The sequence below is a fragment of the Adiantum capillus-veneris genome, chromosome 5, assembly GCF_014529385.1.
Source record: "Adiantum capillus-veneris isolate H3 chromosome 5, ASM1452938v2, whole genome shotgun sequence".
Lineage (NCBI taxonomy): Eukaryota > Viridiplantae > Streptophyta > Polypodiopsida > Polypodiales > Pteridaceae > Adiantum > Adiantum capillus-veneris.
In genome coordinates, this window is record NC_140935.1 from 101532054 (window position 1) to 101550539 (window position 18486).

The 18486-nt window shown below is 46.1% G+C and overlaps 1 protein-coding gene across 2 annotated transcripts in view; it reads right to left on the reverse strand.

Moving 5' to 3' along the window:
- Nucleotides 1–18486, reverse strand: part of LOC147457830 (uncharacterized) — a 122248-nt gene that overhangs the window by 93485 nt on the left and 10277 nt on the right. For both annotated transcript variants that reach the window (XM_086512615.1, XM_086512616.1), the window contains exons 2-4: nt 1136–1222; nt 864–989; nt 427–780 (exon numbers count right to left, since the gene is read on the reverse strand). In XM_086512615.1, coding sequence (XP_086368741.1) covers nt 427–780; nt 864–989; nt 1136–1222 — 567 coding nt within the window. The remainder of the gene's footprint in view (nt 1–426; nt 781–863; nt 990–1135; nt 1223–18486) is intronic.

An 18486-nucleotide genomic window follows, 5' to 3' on the forward strand; every position in this document is an offset into this window, starting at 1 on the left:
GCATACCCACACACACAACCTGAGCAGAGACAACTTCTGGCCCCTGAACAGCTGGTATGATGAGGAGTGCCGCGAGACGAGAGCCAGATGAGAGAGAGAGAGAGAGAGAGAGAGAGAGAGAGAGAGAGAGAGAGAGAGAGAGAGAAATGAAATGAAATGTTATATTAACGTCTTCAAAAGGCCAAAATGAGACCAAAAAGTTACAATTGGTGAATCTGATACCATGTTTGAGTACGGAAATTACAAAGTTACAAAGAACTAACACTAAAACACTAAGGAAATTGGGGGGGGGGGGGGGGGGGGGGGGGGGGTATGGGTTCAGTTGAAATCTCTCATCGGTCGCTGTCGGATCTTATCAACCTCCTCCATGGTAGAGAGAGAGAGAGAGAGAGAGAGAGAGAGAGAGAGAGAGAATAGTTTGTATACCTCATATAATGTGGCAAACTTAAGTTCCTCTTCTTGTAGCCCCTTTGGCAGCTGTGGTACATTCAAGTTTTTCCTCTCCGCAAGAAAACAAGTCAACTTGTGCAGTCTAGATCTCCTGATACTATCTAGCAATTTTTTGATTGTAGCAGAGGGAACCGATGCTGCCTTGCCCTTATCTCTCTGAACCGAATTCTCTTTTGATGCTAAGCACTTTCTCAACAAACGTTTCTCAGACGATCCATTTGTTAAGAAGCCTAAAGTCTTCAAATCCAGCACTAGATCAGAATAGTTTCCTTCTGCTTTGCTGCCAGAAGTCATAAGGCCATAATCCTCCTGGCTGCAGGCATCTTGAGCCTACATGAGTATGTACACAATATAAGAATAATGTAGACTGTAGGAGACAGCTTGGTATGTACAGTACTAGAAGCAGATGTTACTGCAATTAAGATACTCCTGACAACTCTTAGAGAGTCTTCTTCATCGTAGATTGCAAAGTTATTGTGTGCACCAGAGCATAATTTCCACCTCAGTATCTTGGCACACAAGCTGTGAAATGTACCCACCTGCGAACAACAGTCCTTTCTATTAAAAGGAGATGCATGTCGTGAGAGCGGTGATGGTTTGTGAGAGTAAGCCAACAGAATCAAAAATAATTGAAGGCAATTTTCGAGAGGATAAAGAATTCAAAATAAAGATTTACATGGCATACCATCATGTCTCTAGCAAGTTCAGAACCAAAAATTTTCTCTAGCCTCTCTCTTATCTCTTGGGCTGCTTTGTTGGTGAAAGTTATGAACTGCACACAATCAAATTAAAGTAAATTCAAAAAAAAACATTGTATAACAGCACCTGATGCTCAAATAAGGACATGTAAGATTTTCGGTTTCATATATATCTTCAGGAGATTTCTCAAGGTGAGTTACTCGGATGGAGCCTGGTTCCCAGCTGGTTATGCACAGTGTTATTTGTCTTTAGGACTTACATGCCTAGATTGACTTAAAACATTTGATGAGTATAATCAAACAACAGCTAGCTTTATCTTAAATCAAAGACTTTCTTCTTGAAGGAGAACAAGGTTTCCAGTTAGTCGGTCTTGATTTTACCAGACACTCTGAGACCTAAGCATTTGATCAAAAGCATACATTTTCACAATCCCTAGGAGGTAATAGAGCAAGTTGATTCAAGGCTCTTGCATGTTATTAACCATTTCATGCTACCTCCTGCAGAAGGAGGTGATGTTTTTTAGCTATATCAAAAGCTTCCCTACTCGAAGTAATAAAACATAGTTCTCAGCTCTGCATAGCTATCATAGTCCATAACTAGTAGTTGCACATAGGTTGCTTATTGACATAAATTGCACAATTACATTAGTGAAAGACAAGGGAAAGGTAGGCAAGAGTTTGCATGAGTTTATTTTGAGAGCAAAAGAAAACAATTCAATCCACAAAAGTTTTTTATCCTGTTTTGTGTTGCCTCCCCAACACGACCTCCACCCTCATGTTGGATTTAGGGTTGCAAGAATGCACACACTAAGTTTGGAGAAGGAGAAGCTAAAGGACACACAACCAACGAGTCATTTGACTTTATCTGCAAGTACAAAAATAAGTGATGCCCTAGGGCTATGGCCATATAAACAAGCCCGGGAAAAAACCTCCTATTGAAGGAAAAAAGGGACCCCGGCTGTTGTCATGTGCACGTTGTGTACACGGTGTCAAAAAGGCAAAAAGAACTCCGAGTTTCAATGCTTGTCCATGATATTCCATTGACCACTTGGCATTATTGGTGTTTCGGGTTGGAATGTACACTATATTTTAATTACCATATTTCTCAGTCTTAAATTAATCTAGCTTAACACATCTCACATTCAAAGGCCCAGTACCTACCCCGTCTCCCTTCGAAGTGATGCAATAAATCGTGAACATGAGTTGGCACATGTACAAAAAAGCACCACGCCCTATGAAATGTGAGCGATCCACGAAGGGAAGTAAGCCCAAAACCTTGTGAAAAGCTTAAAACTTCTCACAAAGCCTATGTCCGGCGTAAGCGCATGAGCTAGAGTGATCTCCCCTACAGAGAGTCTCTCCATTGACATACTGGTAATGCACCTCAATGTACGTGGTGCGAGCATAAGACACTAAGTTCCTCACAATTGCCAATATGCTCTGACTGTCAATGACAATAGTGGTAGGCTATGGTCCAACACCCTGGTCGATGATAAGGTGTCTGAGCCAAACGCACTCAACCGCAGCTATGGAAGGTGCCACGTAGTCAGCTTCACAACTAGAAGGGACCACACACAAGCTTCTTGCTCATCAGCCACGATATGCATGTGTTACCAAGCATGAAGGAAACACCACTTGTGGGCACACAAGTATCATAGCAACCAACTCAATCTGAGTCTAAATAAGCATGCAATTCTAGCAGCAAGGATCCCCCCTTGAGGGATAAAACATCCCAAGATGTGTAGAGCCACTCAAGTATCAAAAGACCATTTACAACCTGCCAATCCTTAGACCTTGGGCTATGCATACATCTGCTCACGCATGAGACTCCATACTAAACGTCCAGCCTCGTAATGCATACATACAAGAGGACCAACAGCCTGCTCAAAGAGAATGATAAGTCTCCAACATCATCACAACTAAGCTTTCAACCCTCTTTCCATAGGAGTAGCGATAAGCTAGCCGTCTCAAGGTCGAAGCTACGCCTCCATCTCACCATACTAAACGTCCAGCCTCGTAATGCATACATACAAGAGGACCAAACAGCCTGCTCAAAGAGAATGATAGTCTCCAACATCACCACAACTAAGCTTTCAACCCTCTTTCCATAGGAGTAGCAATAAGCTAGCCGTCTCAAGGTCGAAGCTACGCATCAATATCTCACCATACTTTACATAAATAGAACCAATACTTCCATCACATTACATATCCAAATCATGATGCAAGAGTTTCGAGTCTGACATTTCAAAAGAAGCTTACATATCAGACTTAAGATCAGTCTTCTTCTCCAGCATTGGTTCATGTTGCTAAATATTGGTAAGAGTATTCAGGAGGTGAGTAAGAGGGAGAAGAAATTGTTGGCTCTTCTCTATTCACCAATGACAGAGTGGATTTGGATTTCTGGAATTTTCTCCTCTTTATTGCCTTGGACGGTTGGGAGAAACTTTTCTCTTTTCTTGAGCCAGACTCTTGACTCTTCTTCTCATGCCTTGTCAAGAGATTCATGTGGAGATCTAGCACTTTCCAGATTGTCTAATGGAGCAACAAGAGCTCTTTGATGTGCTTTGTATTACCAAGTATACACCACTCTACTGCTTCACTATGGTTAAGGGCATGTGTGTACGGCTAATGTGTCTCATGGGCTCGCCACCCATTGCATGAGCACGTAGGTTGCATTTGGTCCAAGCCAGGGAGGCCAACCGCCCACTTTTGCTTGACGGCCCCTAGGGGCCTTATAATCATTTATTAGACACTCCTACATTAGGGTCTCTATACACACATTCATATGTTGTATCTAGCACCCTATTAGGTGATAGTCATGATATTTATAGAATGCTGATTAGCCCCCCCCCCCCCCCCCCCCTCTCTCTCTCTCTCGGATTCGGGACCTATGAGACACATACACTAGCACAGGAGACACCACTCAGAGGGGCAGTCTGGAACTGCAATGGTTCTATATGGACACATCCGGAGCGCCTAGAGGAGATCATCAGTGAGCATGACTTTGTATGTTTTACGGAGACACATGAGAGCCCAGAGAGAGGACTACCTGTAGTCACAGGATTCCAGTGGGAGTCGACTTACAGGACCATCACCAGACAGAGTACAGCTCGGGGGTCAGGAGGGGTGGCCATACTATTCAAACAGAGCTTACACAACCGGATACAGGTGATGAGTAGAGACGAGGAGGCATGCTATATGTGGGTACGGCTAGAGCTCACCCACGAGAGAGGGCTATACATTGCCATATGCTACTTTTCACCACATGGATCACGATATGCTATCCAGGACCCCTACTCTCGACTGTCGGAGGACATTTCTCACTACACATCACTCGGGGAAGTCCTCCTCATGGGGGACTTCAACGGGAGGACACAGAGCCGACAGTGTGAGATCTATGATATGGAGCAGCCGGAGATCATGAGGGCACTTGATGCAGAGGACATGGGGGTGAGTAGAGTGTCTGCAGATGGGGGACAGGACAACACTGGATATGGCAGACACCTTCTTGAGCTTGGCAGCAGGCACCATCTCGTTATTTATAACGGGATGGCGAGGTGGCCAGATTCTGGGGGATTCACTTGCTTCCCACACAGTGGCGGAGAGAGCACAGTAGACTATTTGTTGGGCTCTACCCAGACAGCAGAGCTTATACACTCCTTCAGCGTTGCACGCACACCGATAGGGGCGGATCATACTTATCTCACATTCTCCCTTTTTGCTACACAGCTTGCTGACCCCCCCGCCTCCCCCCCTCACACTTACACTACCATTTCTTTCACTCATGAGCTCACTCCTGTTTATATACATCACCTGCATGAGCACCTTATACACTTAGACCCCACAGCACCTCTGGACACACTCACCACACACATTACATCCATCTTACACGAGTCAGCCACTCAAAGTTTCCCACATCGCATACACACACACCCTCCACGCATTGGCACTATGCCACAAAACAGGTGGTACGACGACGAATGTCGAGATCTACACAGACACCTACATATACTGGAGATCAGAGGGGAGATTACACATCGCCAGGCTCAGCGCAAGATGCAGACACTTACCCGTCGTAAAAGACGGGAGTGGGAGGAGCACCAGTATTGGGACATCTATCATTTACTCATGAGCAAGAACAGTGCTGAGGCACGGCGTCGGATCAGACCTCCCAGGCCATCCACTCCTATTCAGGACCCAGCGACATGGCATAGATATGCCGAGAGCTTATACGAGATCCCAGGACAGCCACCCATACCTACGCCATCGGCTACCCGACCCACATCATCTACTTTCTTCACCACCCACATGGTGAAGAAAGCTATATCCCACCTACAGCATGGGAGGGCTAGAGATCAGGCAGGCCTACAGGCAGAGCATCTTATATATGGCTGTGATACATTGGCACCACCCATTGCCCACCTCTTCAACCGCGCGCTTTCAGAGGGATTCCCAGAGTCGTGGACAGCGCACACCATCGTGCCTATCCACAAATCTTGGGATGCCATGGATCCTAGCACATATCACACTATCATGATTGGTCCTATACTGGCCAAACTATATGGCACGGTTTTAGAGGAGGAGCTCAGTTCTCTAGCAGAGGGAGAGGGCATGAGGACACCAGGACAGGCAGGCTTCCGCCGAGCTTTCTCTACTATTGATCATATCTTCACCCTTCGTTGTCTGATCGACCAAACACGGGTGAGGAAGAGGAGATTATATTGCTGCTTCGTTGACTTCCGCAAAGCATTTGACACAGTACCTAGAGAGAGACTTTTTCGATGTCTGGCTGCGCTTGGGATTGGAGAGGAGATGGCATGGAGGATCTATGCATTGTATGAGCATATATCTGGCAGAGTGAGATGCCCGGGTGGATTATCTGACACCCTTGTGAGCACCATTGGTGTGAAACAAGGTTGCCCCCTATCACCTACACTCTTTGGTCTATACATTGACGAGATTGTAGACTTCATCTTGCACAGGGGTGGAGAGGGTGTGGATATTGCAGGGACTACTGTACACATACTCTTATATGCAGATGATATTGTCCTGATGTCAGAGACGGCAGAGGGACTACAACTACATTTGCAGGCCCTGGATGATTTCTGCTCACAGAGAGGACTCACGGTGAACCTTGGCAAGACCAAGGTTCTCATATTTCATACATCGGCTCAGATTCGCCGACAGAGTAGATTTACAGTAGCTGGAGGGGATATAGAGGTGACAGGCTCATATGTATATCTGGGGGTTACATTCACCGTAGCATCAGGGACCTTCTCCATGACACAGGCAGCCAGAGATAGACTTACCAGAGGATACGCATCACTAGCTCTGATGGAGAGACAGTGCCACCAGGCCCACTTCCAGGAGCCCCGGACGAAGGGGTGGCTCTTTGACACACTGGTCACACCTGCACTCATGTATGCCTTGGCCATTTGGGGACCGGGACTGGCAGACTCAGTATGGACACAGATAGAGAGGCCACAGATTATTATGATCTCCAGGATGATTCGCAGCAAGCCATCAGTTCCACACGACATTATTAGAGCTGAGCTGGCTGCACCACCGATGTTGGTAGAGGCACTCTTTTAGACTGTTTGCCTTCTTCGCAGATTCAAAGATATGGATCCAGATAGGATCTCTCATAGAGCCTTCATTGCATCTAGAGAGATGGCACAGGCAGGGGACACTAGCTCATGGTATGCCCAAACAAGAGATTGGCTAGCTCAGCACGGTTTTGATATCGATAGACTACCACCACTCCAGTATGACACCCAGGCCCCGACCTATACCCTCTCACGCTCTGAGCGGAATAGGGTCATCAGACAGGAGATATGGCATACATATATTTAGAGGACATGGCGCAGGCCCACAGACACCCTACCTCCTAAAATGCTATATTACTATGAGCATTTTCTGAGGTTCTCAGAGCAGGGATTCATTGAGATTCCATTATACATGCAAGAGTACATGCCACACCGACTTCGGGTCAACATTGGCCAGCTACGAGTGTCATCACATCAGCTAGAGATTGAGAGTGGCAGAGCCAGAGGCATACCACGAGAGGAGCGTACATGCCGGATTTGCCAGACGGAGGTGGAGAGTGAGGAGCATTTTGTCATGAGATGCCCAGCATATACAGAGCTGAGAGAGAGATATGGCATTGGAGACTCATTACAGCAGCATATGATAGGCCGAGAGCAGAGGAGGTTTGGCCAGTTCTTGGTTGCGGCTTTAGAGGTTCGAGAGCAGTTGTTACAGCCACGCCAGAGTCAAGATAGCAGGACACAGACTACCATCACATAGTTTTTCCGACGAGCAGGGCCAGACCCCCCCACACTACCTACACAGAGTAGAGGGCTTACCCTTCTGCAGGCAGAGTCTCAGAGGGCACGTCGGAGACCGAGGCTCCCAGGATACACGACACATGGGTGTCACCAGAGGGAGATCTCGAGGATACTAACCTTACACCATCAGTATCTAGAGCAGAGTCATGTACCAGCACCAGGGGATCCAGCATTCCAGAGATACCTGAGCAGGCCACCACCGATGTACCACATTCTCTACCCTACATATGTTGCTTGTTTTTAGATACCCTCCCTATCATCTCATGGTGGTATCACCTTGCAACCCCTAGTTGAGCCTGATGATGCGTGAGCACACCTCGACACGAGGACCCACACTATACATTGTACACCACATGCACCACCCTACCACACCCTTTTGCATAGTATAGGCTCATTTCAGTTTGTACCCTTTTTTTAATTTTCCGATGCCTAGAGCATCAACACATGTATATGATATTGTCTCATAGGTCGAGTTCGGCCTTTCGAAGACGTTAATAAAGCTTTCTTTCTTTTCTTTCTTTCTTTCTCTCTCTACAATGTTAAAATTCTCTTCTTCTTCTTTTGTCTCGAGGAGATCAAGCAGTGGGAGACACTCACAGAGGAAGATCACTGACTTCTTTAGAACAAGGACTTGGAAGCTAGATGAGCAAGCATCACAGCATACTTCAGAGCCCACCTACACCAGAGGTATATTAGTTGACAGAGCCATTGAGCTCGGGAGAGCTAAACGCCCACATCTACGAGGGCAACCACGACATTGACGGAGGCTCCATTAGAGGATCAGGACTATTCTAGCACGACATGGGAGGTGTCTAGTACGACTATTCACAAAGGCGGACATTGACGATGCTCCTCAACGATCGATGCAATACTTTCTCGACAACGCCCGATGTCGGGCATCCGCAATCATTGATGATGATGATGATGATGATGATTTTATTTTTCACTTTACTTCATTTTTATTTTGTACCAAGACATTGTATTAGATCCACCAAGATTGTATCAGTTTCGTCTCATAGGTCATTTTGGCCTTTTAAATACGTTTACTATAACATTTCATCTCTCTCTCTCTCTCTCTCTCTCTCTCTCTCTCCTGCTCCCGCCCGCTGCCCCTGCTCCCCCCCCCCCCCCGCGCTGTTGTTCCCGCTACCCTTGCCTCCGTGCCCCTGCCTATCCCCCCCGCTCCCTGCTCCCTCCCATTGCCCCTGCTACTCCCTCGCGCTCTCCCTGCAACCCCCCAACCTAGCGCGTAGAAAGAGAAAGAGGGCGGGAAAATTTGCGTACAGAGAGAAAGAGGGGAGAAAAATAAATAAATTTTTTTTATAAAAAAAAAAACTACGTAGAGAGAGGGGGAAAAGACTGCGTATAGAGAGAAAGAGGGAAGTAGCGTAGAGAGAGAAAGAGGGGGAAAATCGCGTAGAGAGAGAAAGAGGAAGAAAAAAAAGAGTAGAGTAGAGAGAGAGATGAATAGCGTAGAGAGAGAAAGGGTAGAGAGAGTCTCTGCCTACGTGTAGAGAGAGAGAGAGAGAGAGAGAGAGAGAGGGAAAAAACCTTGCACGCATAGAGAGTCTATGCCCACATAGAGAGAGAGAGAGAGAGAGAGAGAGAGAGAGAAAAAAAAAAACCCTCTTATTCACTTTTGTACCCCTCTCCCTCTCCTGTTGCGGCCTTTCAATCATGAGAAATCAGAATGGCAAGGATGACCAGGTGGACGATGCCATCCAAAAATGCAAAGAAGAATTCCATCAGCAAGATCAACCGCCACCTCCTAGGTACTATTAACGTACTCAACGCGCGCGTGGCAGCACAGGAAAGCATGATACACACAATTGAGAATCGCGTGAAGGCCCAAGATGAGGAAATCGCACTAGTCAAAAAAGAGCTTGCAGAGGTGCGATCGCAGAATGTCCTCGAAGAGGGAGAGCTTCAACCCTCACTAATTGAAGAGCTTAACACAATTAAGGAACAAGTGCGGGCCATCAAAGAAGGTGGGGAGCAACAAAAAGAAATGACGATCTCGTGGGTAGATGTCATCACAAAGAGCAGAAAAGGCCGAAAAATGGATCGAGATTGTCAAGAAAGGAAAAGGTAAGGAAATAACCCCCACCCCCCCCACCAACTTGACACTAGAAGAGGAGCAAAGGAGACATGTGCGGGCCTTACATGTAAGGATATGTGGCCTCAGAGACCAAGATAATGTGATGAAGAGATGAAAGAACTCATGACTCTGGTGGGGGTCAACGAGCAGACGCATACGAGGGCTTGGAGAGTGGGCACTAAGAAAAGTGGGAGCAACGGAGAAACCTCAAAAAAGGGCACTCATTTTCCGCTTCCCTCCCATGGAAGCGAAGGACTTCTTGAAGAGACCAACTCTAAAGAAGACTGGCATCTTTCTTGGAGATGACCTCACCCTCTCGCAGATTGCTCGTATGCAAGAAGTAATGCCGGAAATTAGAGCAGCAAGGGAAAAGGGGAAGATTGCTTTTTACAAGGATGGAAAGGTGGTGATATTGGAGTGACGCCCCGCATGACAATACGAGACCTATGGGAACACACTAAAGATGGCAAAACCTGGAACTGTAATGGGTCACTTCGTCTTGATGTAGGGGCCTTTGAGGATAGCTTCACGGGGAGAGAGATCATTTTCTACTCTAAGACACATCAAGCCCCTAGGCAATCCATGCCACAGGTGAGCGGATATAGATGGGAGACAACCTGCAGACAGGAGACCACATTGGAGCATCGAGGACGGGGCTCAGGGGAGTGGCAGTTCTATTCACGGAGGAGTTGCAGCCATTAATATATATAGCGTGCAAGGATGAACAGGCTAGGTACATGTGGGTGAGGCTCAGGGCAGAGACGGGCAGATACCTCTACATTGCTATCTATTAATTTCCTCCTAGTACGTCAGTATATGCATCACCTAGAGGACAATCCCCCTTTGCTATTCTGGATAATGACATATGGGAGTTTTCAAAGGATGGTGACATTATCATACTAGGGGATTTCAATGCTAGGACTGTCCACCACCAGACAATATTTTATGATACTTCCGAGGAGATGCTTAGGGAGCTGGACGCTACAGAGATAGGTCTATCCAGACTATCACAAGATGAGGAATACATTGAGTATGGCAGATACTTGATAGATATGGGAACCGCGCATAGATTGGCCATTTTGAATGGCCTACAAAGATTTTCGACAGCTGGAGGTTTTACTTGCTTTCTACACCGACATGGTGCCAGCACAGTGGATTATGTTATGGCCCAGCCAAGTCTCATTCCATTCTTTCACGATTTCATGGTGGGTGTCACCAGCGTGTGACTACTATCTATCCTTTTTGTTGATTTCTTTCTTATTATCTATTTACTTTCACTTTTTGGAAACACCCCTCGGGAAATCTAACTGCCCTGCATTGCATAGCTAGTGTGGAACTGTCCAGAGGGAGTCCAGGCCTGAGGGCAAGAGAGCACTAAGGTTGGACAAGGACTATGGTTAGCCAAGTGGGGTCATTGACTAGCCAAAGTGGAATCCTTTGCTACAGAGGCTACATTTCAGTTCTGGATGTGGCCGCAGTGTACAAAGAGGGTCGGATGACCTAGAAAGATATAATGGCAGCATCTCCTAAAATTTAGGGAACTGCTATTTTGGGACCTGAAAATGTGTTGGCGTCATTACCTCCGGAATGACAAAGGGAACATTTCCTTACTCTGCCGTGAAGTCAACTGGGCAACCGGTTGGGATATTTTTAGGCGGCAACCCCGAAACGGGAAAATGCTTGTAAATGTGCCAAGTGGCACATTCTGGTGCAGTTTCTAATGCAAGAGAGAGTTGGCGCTGAATTTTAAGCTGGGAGAGGCTCATTTGCAGCTTTTGTCACAGGTTAAGAGCTATGGAGTGCTTGCTTTCCCTCTTATGCACAGTGCGGTGCCAGGAGTGATGCCCTGCACGCTACGCACTGCCCTCTCTCTCCCCTTTGGCAGTATGTTATGCCCCTCTAGTGGGCTCTTCATTTGACCAATGTACAGTTGTGTGGGTTCATGCGCGATTGCCGAGGCAAGAGCCTCTTGCACAGGTACTGGATTAGCTAGCGGCTAATCCCCCCGCAGGTACAGGTGAATTCGGAGAGGTTTCACGCCAGAAATCTCGTCCGATTCAAAGGGCAAGTAGCCCTACAGGTGCGGGAGCTCGAGGACTTGCTAGGGATGCGACCAGCACGCGAACGGAGCCCGAAACAGTGAATTACAGCCTGCTGTGTATTTTTGCAGGTTTAGGGTTTTGGCCCTAAACGGACCCTAATACCCCCAGGAGGTTCGGGGACGCAAGGGGACCGCTGTACAGGCGATCTGGCGCATTTTCAGGGCTGAAAACAGAGAATTCAGCGTGCTGCAGATTCTCGCCAGGTTTTGCAAAGTGCCCGTATGCGTCGGGAAAGTCAGTCAATGCGTGGGAATACTGACCGTGAAGGGTTCTAGTACAGTTATGCTACCGAAATCGGGCTGGAACAGTGGAAATTCAGCCGAGTTTGTGCGGGGCAGCTTGTAGGAACCACAGCGTTTATTCCCTCTTTTGAACAATAAAGAAATACCGAAAGGGGCGCCTAAGTTAGGGGCCAATCTGGTGTCCGTCTACTTATACAGGTGCAATCTAGCAGCCTGTATCCCTCTCCCCTTTGATGTGTCTTGAAAGTACAGGTAAAATAGACGACTAATAATGGGTGAAAGCTAAATCAAGGTTTAAAGTAAAGTCTACCGCCCTTTTTGGATTGAACAGGCCGGTTTCATGGTTCCATCGACGGGATTAAATCACTTTTTCCCATAGAAGTGAGCCTTGGGCAGTTTTCGGCTTGAAGACATAGGGGATCATAGACCAGACACAGGGAATTGCAATTATGGCTGACAGACCAGATGATGTGACTGAAGAGGTTTCCTCTTCACAGGGTCAACAGACACATGAAGTGGGTGAGTCCTCAAGACCACCACAGACTGATGATGATATATTCAGGACCCAGTTGGTTACTGCTGTGGCTATGTTCACACAAGTAATGCAGAATCCGAGGTTTTTAGCCTTTCTGCAACCTCCTGTTCCGTCTCAGCAAGTTGGGTCACTGGATCATATTCAAAAGCCTGTTAAGGCTCGAGCACAGGTGATTCATACCGCACAGTCAATGGAAACACCTGTACACTTGACGGAGAACATGCAGTCTCCACAACGTATGCCTAAGGTGCAAGAACAGGTGGCTGAGATGCCAGTTTTTCAAGCTGTACCAATTCAGCCCGCCACCTTTCAGCAGCCTATAGCTGGTTCTAATGGGCAGGGAAGCAACTTACAGGCTATGCAACAGGTCTTCCCACCACCTTCAGTACACCCTGGCTATTTTGGAGGTGGATCCGTATTCCAAAGCATGGCTGGTCATGCACCTGGAAATCAGTTTTATACGCCAGGAACAGTGTTTGCGGGTGCTCAAACGATGATGCCTAACCCCATGTACAGTGTCATGGGTATGCAACCAGGGTTTCAAAGCACTCAGGGACAATTTGGGATGCCACAAGCAAATTTTGGTATGGCTGGAATTACAAATCAGCAGCCAAATATGGCATTTCCAGGTCAAGTTAATAGCGGCCAAGGAACACAGATGAACCTTAATAGTGTTCCCATGTTTCAGTCACTTCCATATGACAATTTAACGCCGCTGGAGAGGCCAACTCCGTACAAAGAAGGTGGCAAAGGTGTGTCATTCACGACCTTTACAGGGTTTGATGACAGGAAGAAGGCTCTTTCATTCCTCCAGCAGTTTGACAAGGCCTATGCAGGGGGAAACTTTACAGAGGCTTCAAAGGTCCGCAAGGCAGCCACTTTCTTGACAGGGAATGCGGGACAATGGTGGACAACTTTATTGCTTCAAGGGCAAGCTCCGTCCACATGGATTTACTTCAAGCAGATTTTTGCAGCAGCATGGTTATCTGATGACTTTGAAGCAGATGTCATGACAGAATGGCACCAGCTAAATGCTGCCACTTGCAGAAATCTGGATGATTACAATCGGAAGTTTTGGAAAGCTCTACTTCCAGTAACTTCCTATAGGTTTGTGCCATTGACAGAACAGATTGAAAAATACTGTTGTGGCCTACCCAAAGGATTGAGAAAATACTGCACAAAGACCAAAGTCACTACTTTGACGCAGCTCATCGAGGTAGCAAACACTGGCAATGGTTTGCTCAAGGGAGAAGATTGTGAATTTAACACTGGCGTCAAGGCAGGATCAGGCACGAAAAATTCAGCCAAGAAGCACGTTCCCAATGAGGCTCCTAAAGGGACTCAGGAGTCGGCCAACACAGGGAAAGACAAAGCTACGGCTGAATCAGAAAAAGGACCAGCAAAGAAATGGAAAAGACGTTTTCCTCGCAAGTCAGAAGAGCAAAAGAAGGTCCTGAGGACAGAGAACAAATGCTTTATATGTGAGCAGCCTGGCCACATTGCTTACAATTGTCCTACAAAGAAAAGGCCAGCTGATTCTGAAGACAAGGAAGACAAGAAAGGAAAGAAGCCCATGGCTGGTCTAGTGCCAGATATGGTGGGCGACAAGCCAAATTCAGATGCAAGTGAGCTTTGCAGAGCATGGGGAAAGGTTAGGGATCAAACAGTGCTTATCTTCTTTGATCCAGGTGCCAAAGCCAACTTCATTTCCCCAGAATTGGCTTCAAAGTTGGGAATCAGACCTGAAGAGATGGGGTATACAGCAGAGGCAGGTTTGGCATGTCCTGGCCATACAGAGGCTGTGACACCCATCATTGGAAAGTTGCGTCTACATATCCAGTCCTATGTAGATGCTAAAGAATTTTACATCATGCCACTGGACGGATGTGATGTGTTGTTAGGTATTCCTTGGTTGTTTCGTGTACAGGGAATCATGGATGCCTACAACAAAAAGATCACTGTACAGAGCAGGGGAAAGACTCACATTCTGGATGTAAAGCTTAAAGGGGAGTCTATTCCTACTGTATCAGCTTCTGCTATTACTTCTGTAATGAAAAAGCATCTTTCTGCGTACTTGGTTTTTGCACGTGAAGTGTCAGATTGTGATGAATCAAATTTATCTGTGCTAGATAAAGAAAGGTCAATGTTTTTACAACAGTATAGTGACTGTTTTTCCGATTCATTACCGTCTCAATTACCGCCAGAGAGACCCGAGGACCATGCGATAGATTTGGTGCCAGGCTGTAGCCCACCAAATAAGCCTCCGTACAGGGTTAGTGCGGCTCAGCAGAAAGAGATAATGGGCCAAGTACAGGAGCTGTTAGAAAAGGGGCTGATTCAGCCCAGTTCATCTCCATTCTGTTCTCCAGTGTTGTTGGTGCAGAAAAAGGATGGCTCATGGCGTATGTGCATCGACTACCGTGCACTGAACAAGAATACCATCAAGAATAGGTTTCCTATACCTAGAATTGATGATATTATGGACAAATTAGAAGGAGCAGCTATGTTTAGCAGGATAGATCTAAAGAGTGGGTATCATCAGATCCGCATTAGATCAGAGGATGTGCACAAGACTGCTTTTAGAACGACGTTTGGCCTTTACGAATTTTTAGTGATGCCCTTTGGTCTCACAAATGCTCCTGCTACGTTCAATAGGATGATGGACAGAATTTTCCGTCCACACCAGCAGTTTGTTGGTACATTCTTTGATGACATGATAGTCTACTCAAAGAATGAAGAGGAGCATAGGCATCACTTGGCCATTGTGTTCAAAGAGCTACGCAGTCATAGGTTGCTCATCAATGCAAAGAAAAGTGAGTTTTTTCTGGAAGAGATTCACTTTCTGGGACACATTGTCTCAAAGGATGGTGTCAGAATGGATCCTGCAAAAGTCGAAGCGATCAAGTCATGGCCAAATTTGAAGACGGTGCATGATGTCCGAAGCTTTTTGGGACTATGCTCCTATTACAGAAGGTTTATCCGAAATTTTGCTGAGATTGCTTCACCTTTACATGCTCTTCAAAAGAAGGCAGTCACTTTTAGATGGACACAAAAAGAGATTTCAGCTTTTAATCTCTTAAAGGAAAAGATGACTTCAGATCCAGTCATTGTGTTGCCAGATCTTAGGAAGTCATTTGTGGTCCAGTGTGATGCCTGCGGTAGTAGCATTGGTGCTGTGCTAATGCAAGATAGCAGGGTAGTAGCCTATGAGAGCAGAATTTTGCAAGGGCCAGAGATGACCATGCAGGTCTATGAGAAAGAATTACTGGCTGTGATTCATGCGCTCTTAAGTTGGAAACACTACCTGCTAGGTGCAGATTTCGTTGTCCAAACGGATCATCAGACCTTGCGATACTTCTTGACACAGACAAAGTTATCTGAGAAGCATATGCGATGGGCAAATATCTTGTCCATGTTCCATTTTCAGATTGTGCATGTGGAAGGCAAGAAGAACGTTGTGGCTGATGCCTTGTCAAGGAAGCCACAAATTTCAGCTGTGTCGATTCCTTATCATCATGAACTTGATGATATGAGAGAACAGTATGCAAATGATGAAGATTTTGCAAGGGTCTTCGAGCAACTAATGGATGGACAACGTCATGAACACTATCTTCTTAAAGACGGGTTCATGATGATGCATGGCAGATTGTGTGTCACAAAGCCATTGCGACGCAAAGTTATGGAAGAGAGTCATGTCCCACCGTATGCAGGGCATCGTGGTATCGATGCTACAGTTAAAGCGGTAGAGACATTCTTCTATTGGCCTACATTGAGAAGGGATGTGGATGCCTTTGTGCGAGAATGCCTAATATGCCAAAAGGTCAAGTTTGACAGGCAAAAGGCACCAGGGTTATTGCAACCACTACCTATTCCAGATAAACCATGGGAAAGTATTGCTATGGATTTTATCTTTGATCTTCCGAGAACGCAGACAGGAAATGATGGTATTTGGACCATTATTTGCAGATTCAGCAAACAGGCTCATTTTATTCCTGTCAGGAAGAAGATAAAGCCAGATCAGATGGCACGCTTGTTTATGAGCAATATTTTCAAGTATCATGGCATGCCACAGTCGATTGTCAGCGACCGTGATCCACGCATGACAAGTTTGTTCTGGAGAGGCTTGTTTGAGAATATGGGCACCACGCTCAAATTCTCTTCGTCATTTCATCCTCAAACAGATGGGAAGTCAGAAGAGGCAAATTCTACTGTCCTAGATCTGCTGAAGTGCTATGTGTCAGAGCATAAAGGAAAGTGGGAGCAGTATTTGCCATTGGTGGAGTATGCATACAATAATACAGTGCATTCATCAACTGGCAAGGCACCTTTTGAGATAGTTGAAGGTGGCAAGAAAGTTCCTCCCATACTGCATACAAAGGACAAGATATTTGAAGCAGATAAGTATGTTCAGGACATGGATGAAATGTACAAGAAGGTCAAAGTGGCCTTAGAAAGGACTCAGGCAAAGCAAAAGAAAGCAGCTGATCGTCACCGTCGTGAAGTGGTATATTCACTTGGTGATTGGGTGCTTCTACGGTTTGAAAAGGCAAGGTTAAAGAAGATGAAGGGCAAGGAAAGACTCTTTCCAAAGCTCAGCATGCGTTACTATGGGCCTTTTCAAGTATGCGACATAATCAGTGATGTTGCATATAGGCTGAAATTGCCTGACAGTTGGAAGATTCACAATGCGTTTCATGTGAGTCTTCTCAGACCCTATGTGGGTGATGTGCCAGAAGATATGCCAGCTGAAGATCAGCCGGAAGTCGAGGAACTTGACGAGATCTTGGTCCCTGAACAGATTTTGGCACACAAAGAAAGGAAAGTGAAAGGCAAGGTTGCTAGGCGTTACTTGGTAAAGTTCAGAAACTATCCACCAATGGATGCTAAGTGGATGGAAGAAGGTGAACTTGCAGAGTCACCAACTGTGTTATCACTTTACCTGGAAGCCTTCGATTTGCAACCTACCTTGACCCCTTGAGTTTCAAAGCTAAATGGATTGTCAGTGTGACAATGGCTTCTGAAACAAATGATGTACATGGTATTTAAAGTGAGCTCAAATGAAATACCTGTTACATGAATGTTAGAGCTGTACAGATTGTCAGTTTGGCAATTGCTCTTATGGAATGTCCAAAAGTTTGATTAGTGCTATAGAAGTGAGTATTTCTTGTCAGTTTGTCAAGGATACAGTGATTGCTTCTATTAAAGAGTACATGTGTAACTGCATTCTTAAACTGTCGGTTTGGGTATGCTCGAAAGTGTTACGGGATCCAACGTGTACTATAAGACAGTGGCAAAATGTGCAGCTACCATTTTGTCATTGGAAAGTTAGTGACTCAAAACAATGGCAGAGTGCGAAGCTACCACTATGTCATTGGGACAGGGTTCACACGCAGGCAATACATGAGTCGACAAGGTGTTGAATACACCAGGGTTGACAATGAGCATGTATGTGTCGTATATGTGTCGACAGGTGTTGAATACATCAGTGTTGACAGTAAGCATGTACGACATAGATGCAAACGAGGACGTTTGAGATTTCAGGAGGGGGGTATGTCACCAGCGTGTGACTACTATCTATCCTTTTTGTTGATTTCTTTCTTATTATCTATTTACTTTCACTTTTTGGAAACACCCCTCGGGAAATCTAACTGCCCTGCATTGCATAGCTAGTGTGGAACTGTCCAGAGGGAGTCCAGGCCTGAGGGCAAGAGAGCACTAAGGTTGGACAAGGACTATGGTTAGCCAAGTGGGGTCATTGACTAGCCAAAGTGGAATCCTTTGCTACAGAGGCTACATTTCAGTTCTGGATGTGGCCGCAGTGTACAAAGAGGGTCGGATGACCTAGAAAGATATAATGGCAGCATCTCCTAAAATTTAGGGAACTGCTATTTTGGGACCTGAAAATGTGTTGGCGTCATTACCTCCGGAATGACAAAGGGAACATTTCCTTACTCTGCCGTGAAGTCAACTGGGCAACCGGTTGGGATATTTTTAGGCGGCAACCCCGAAACGGG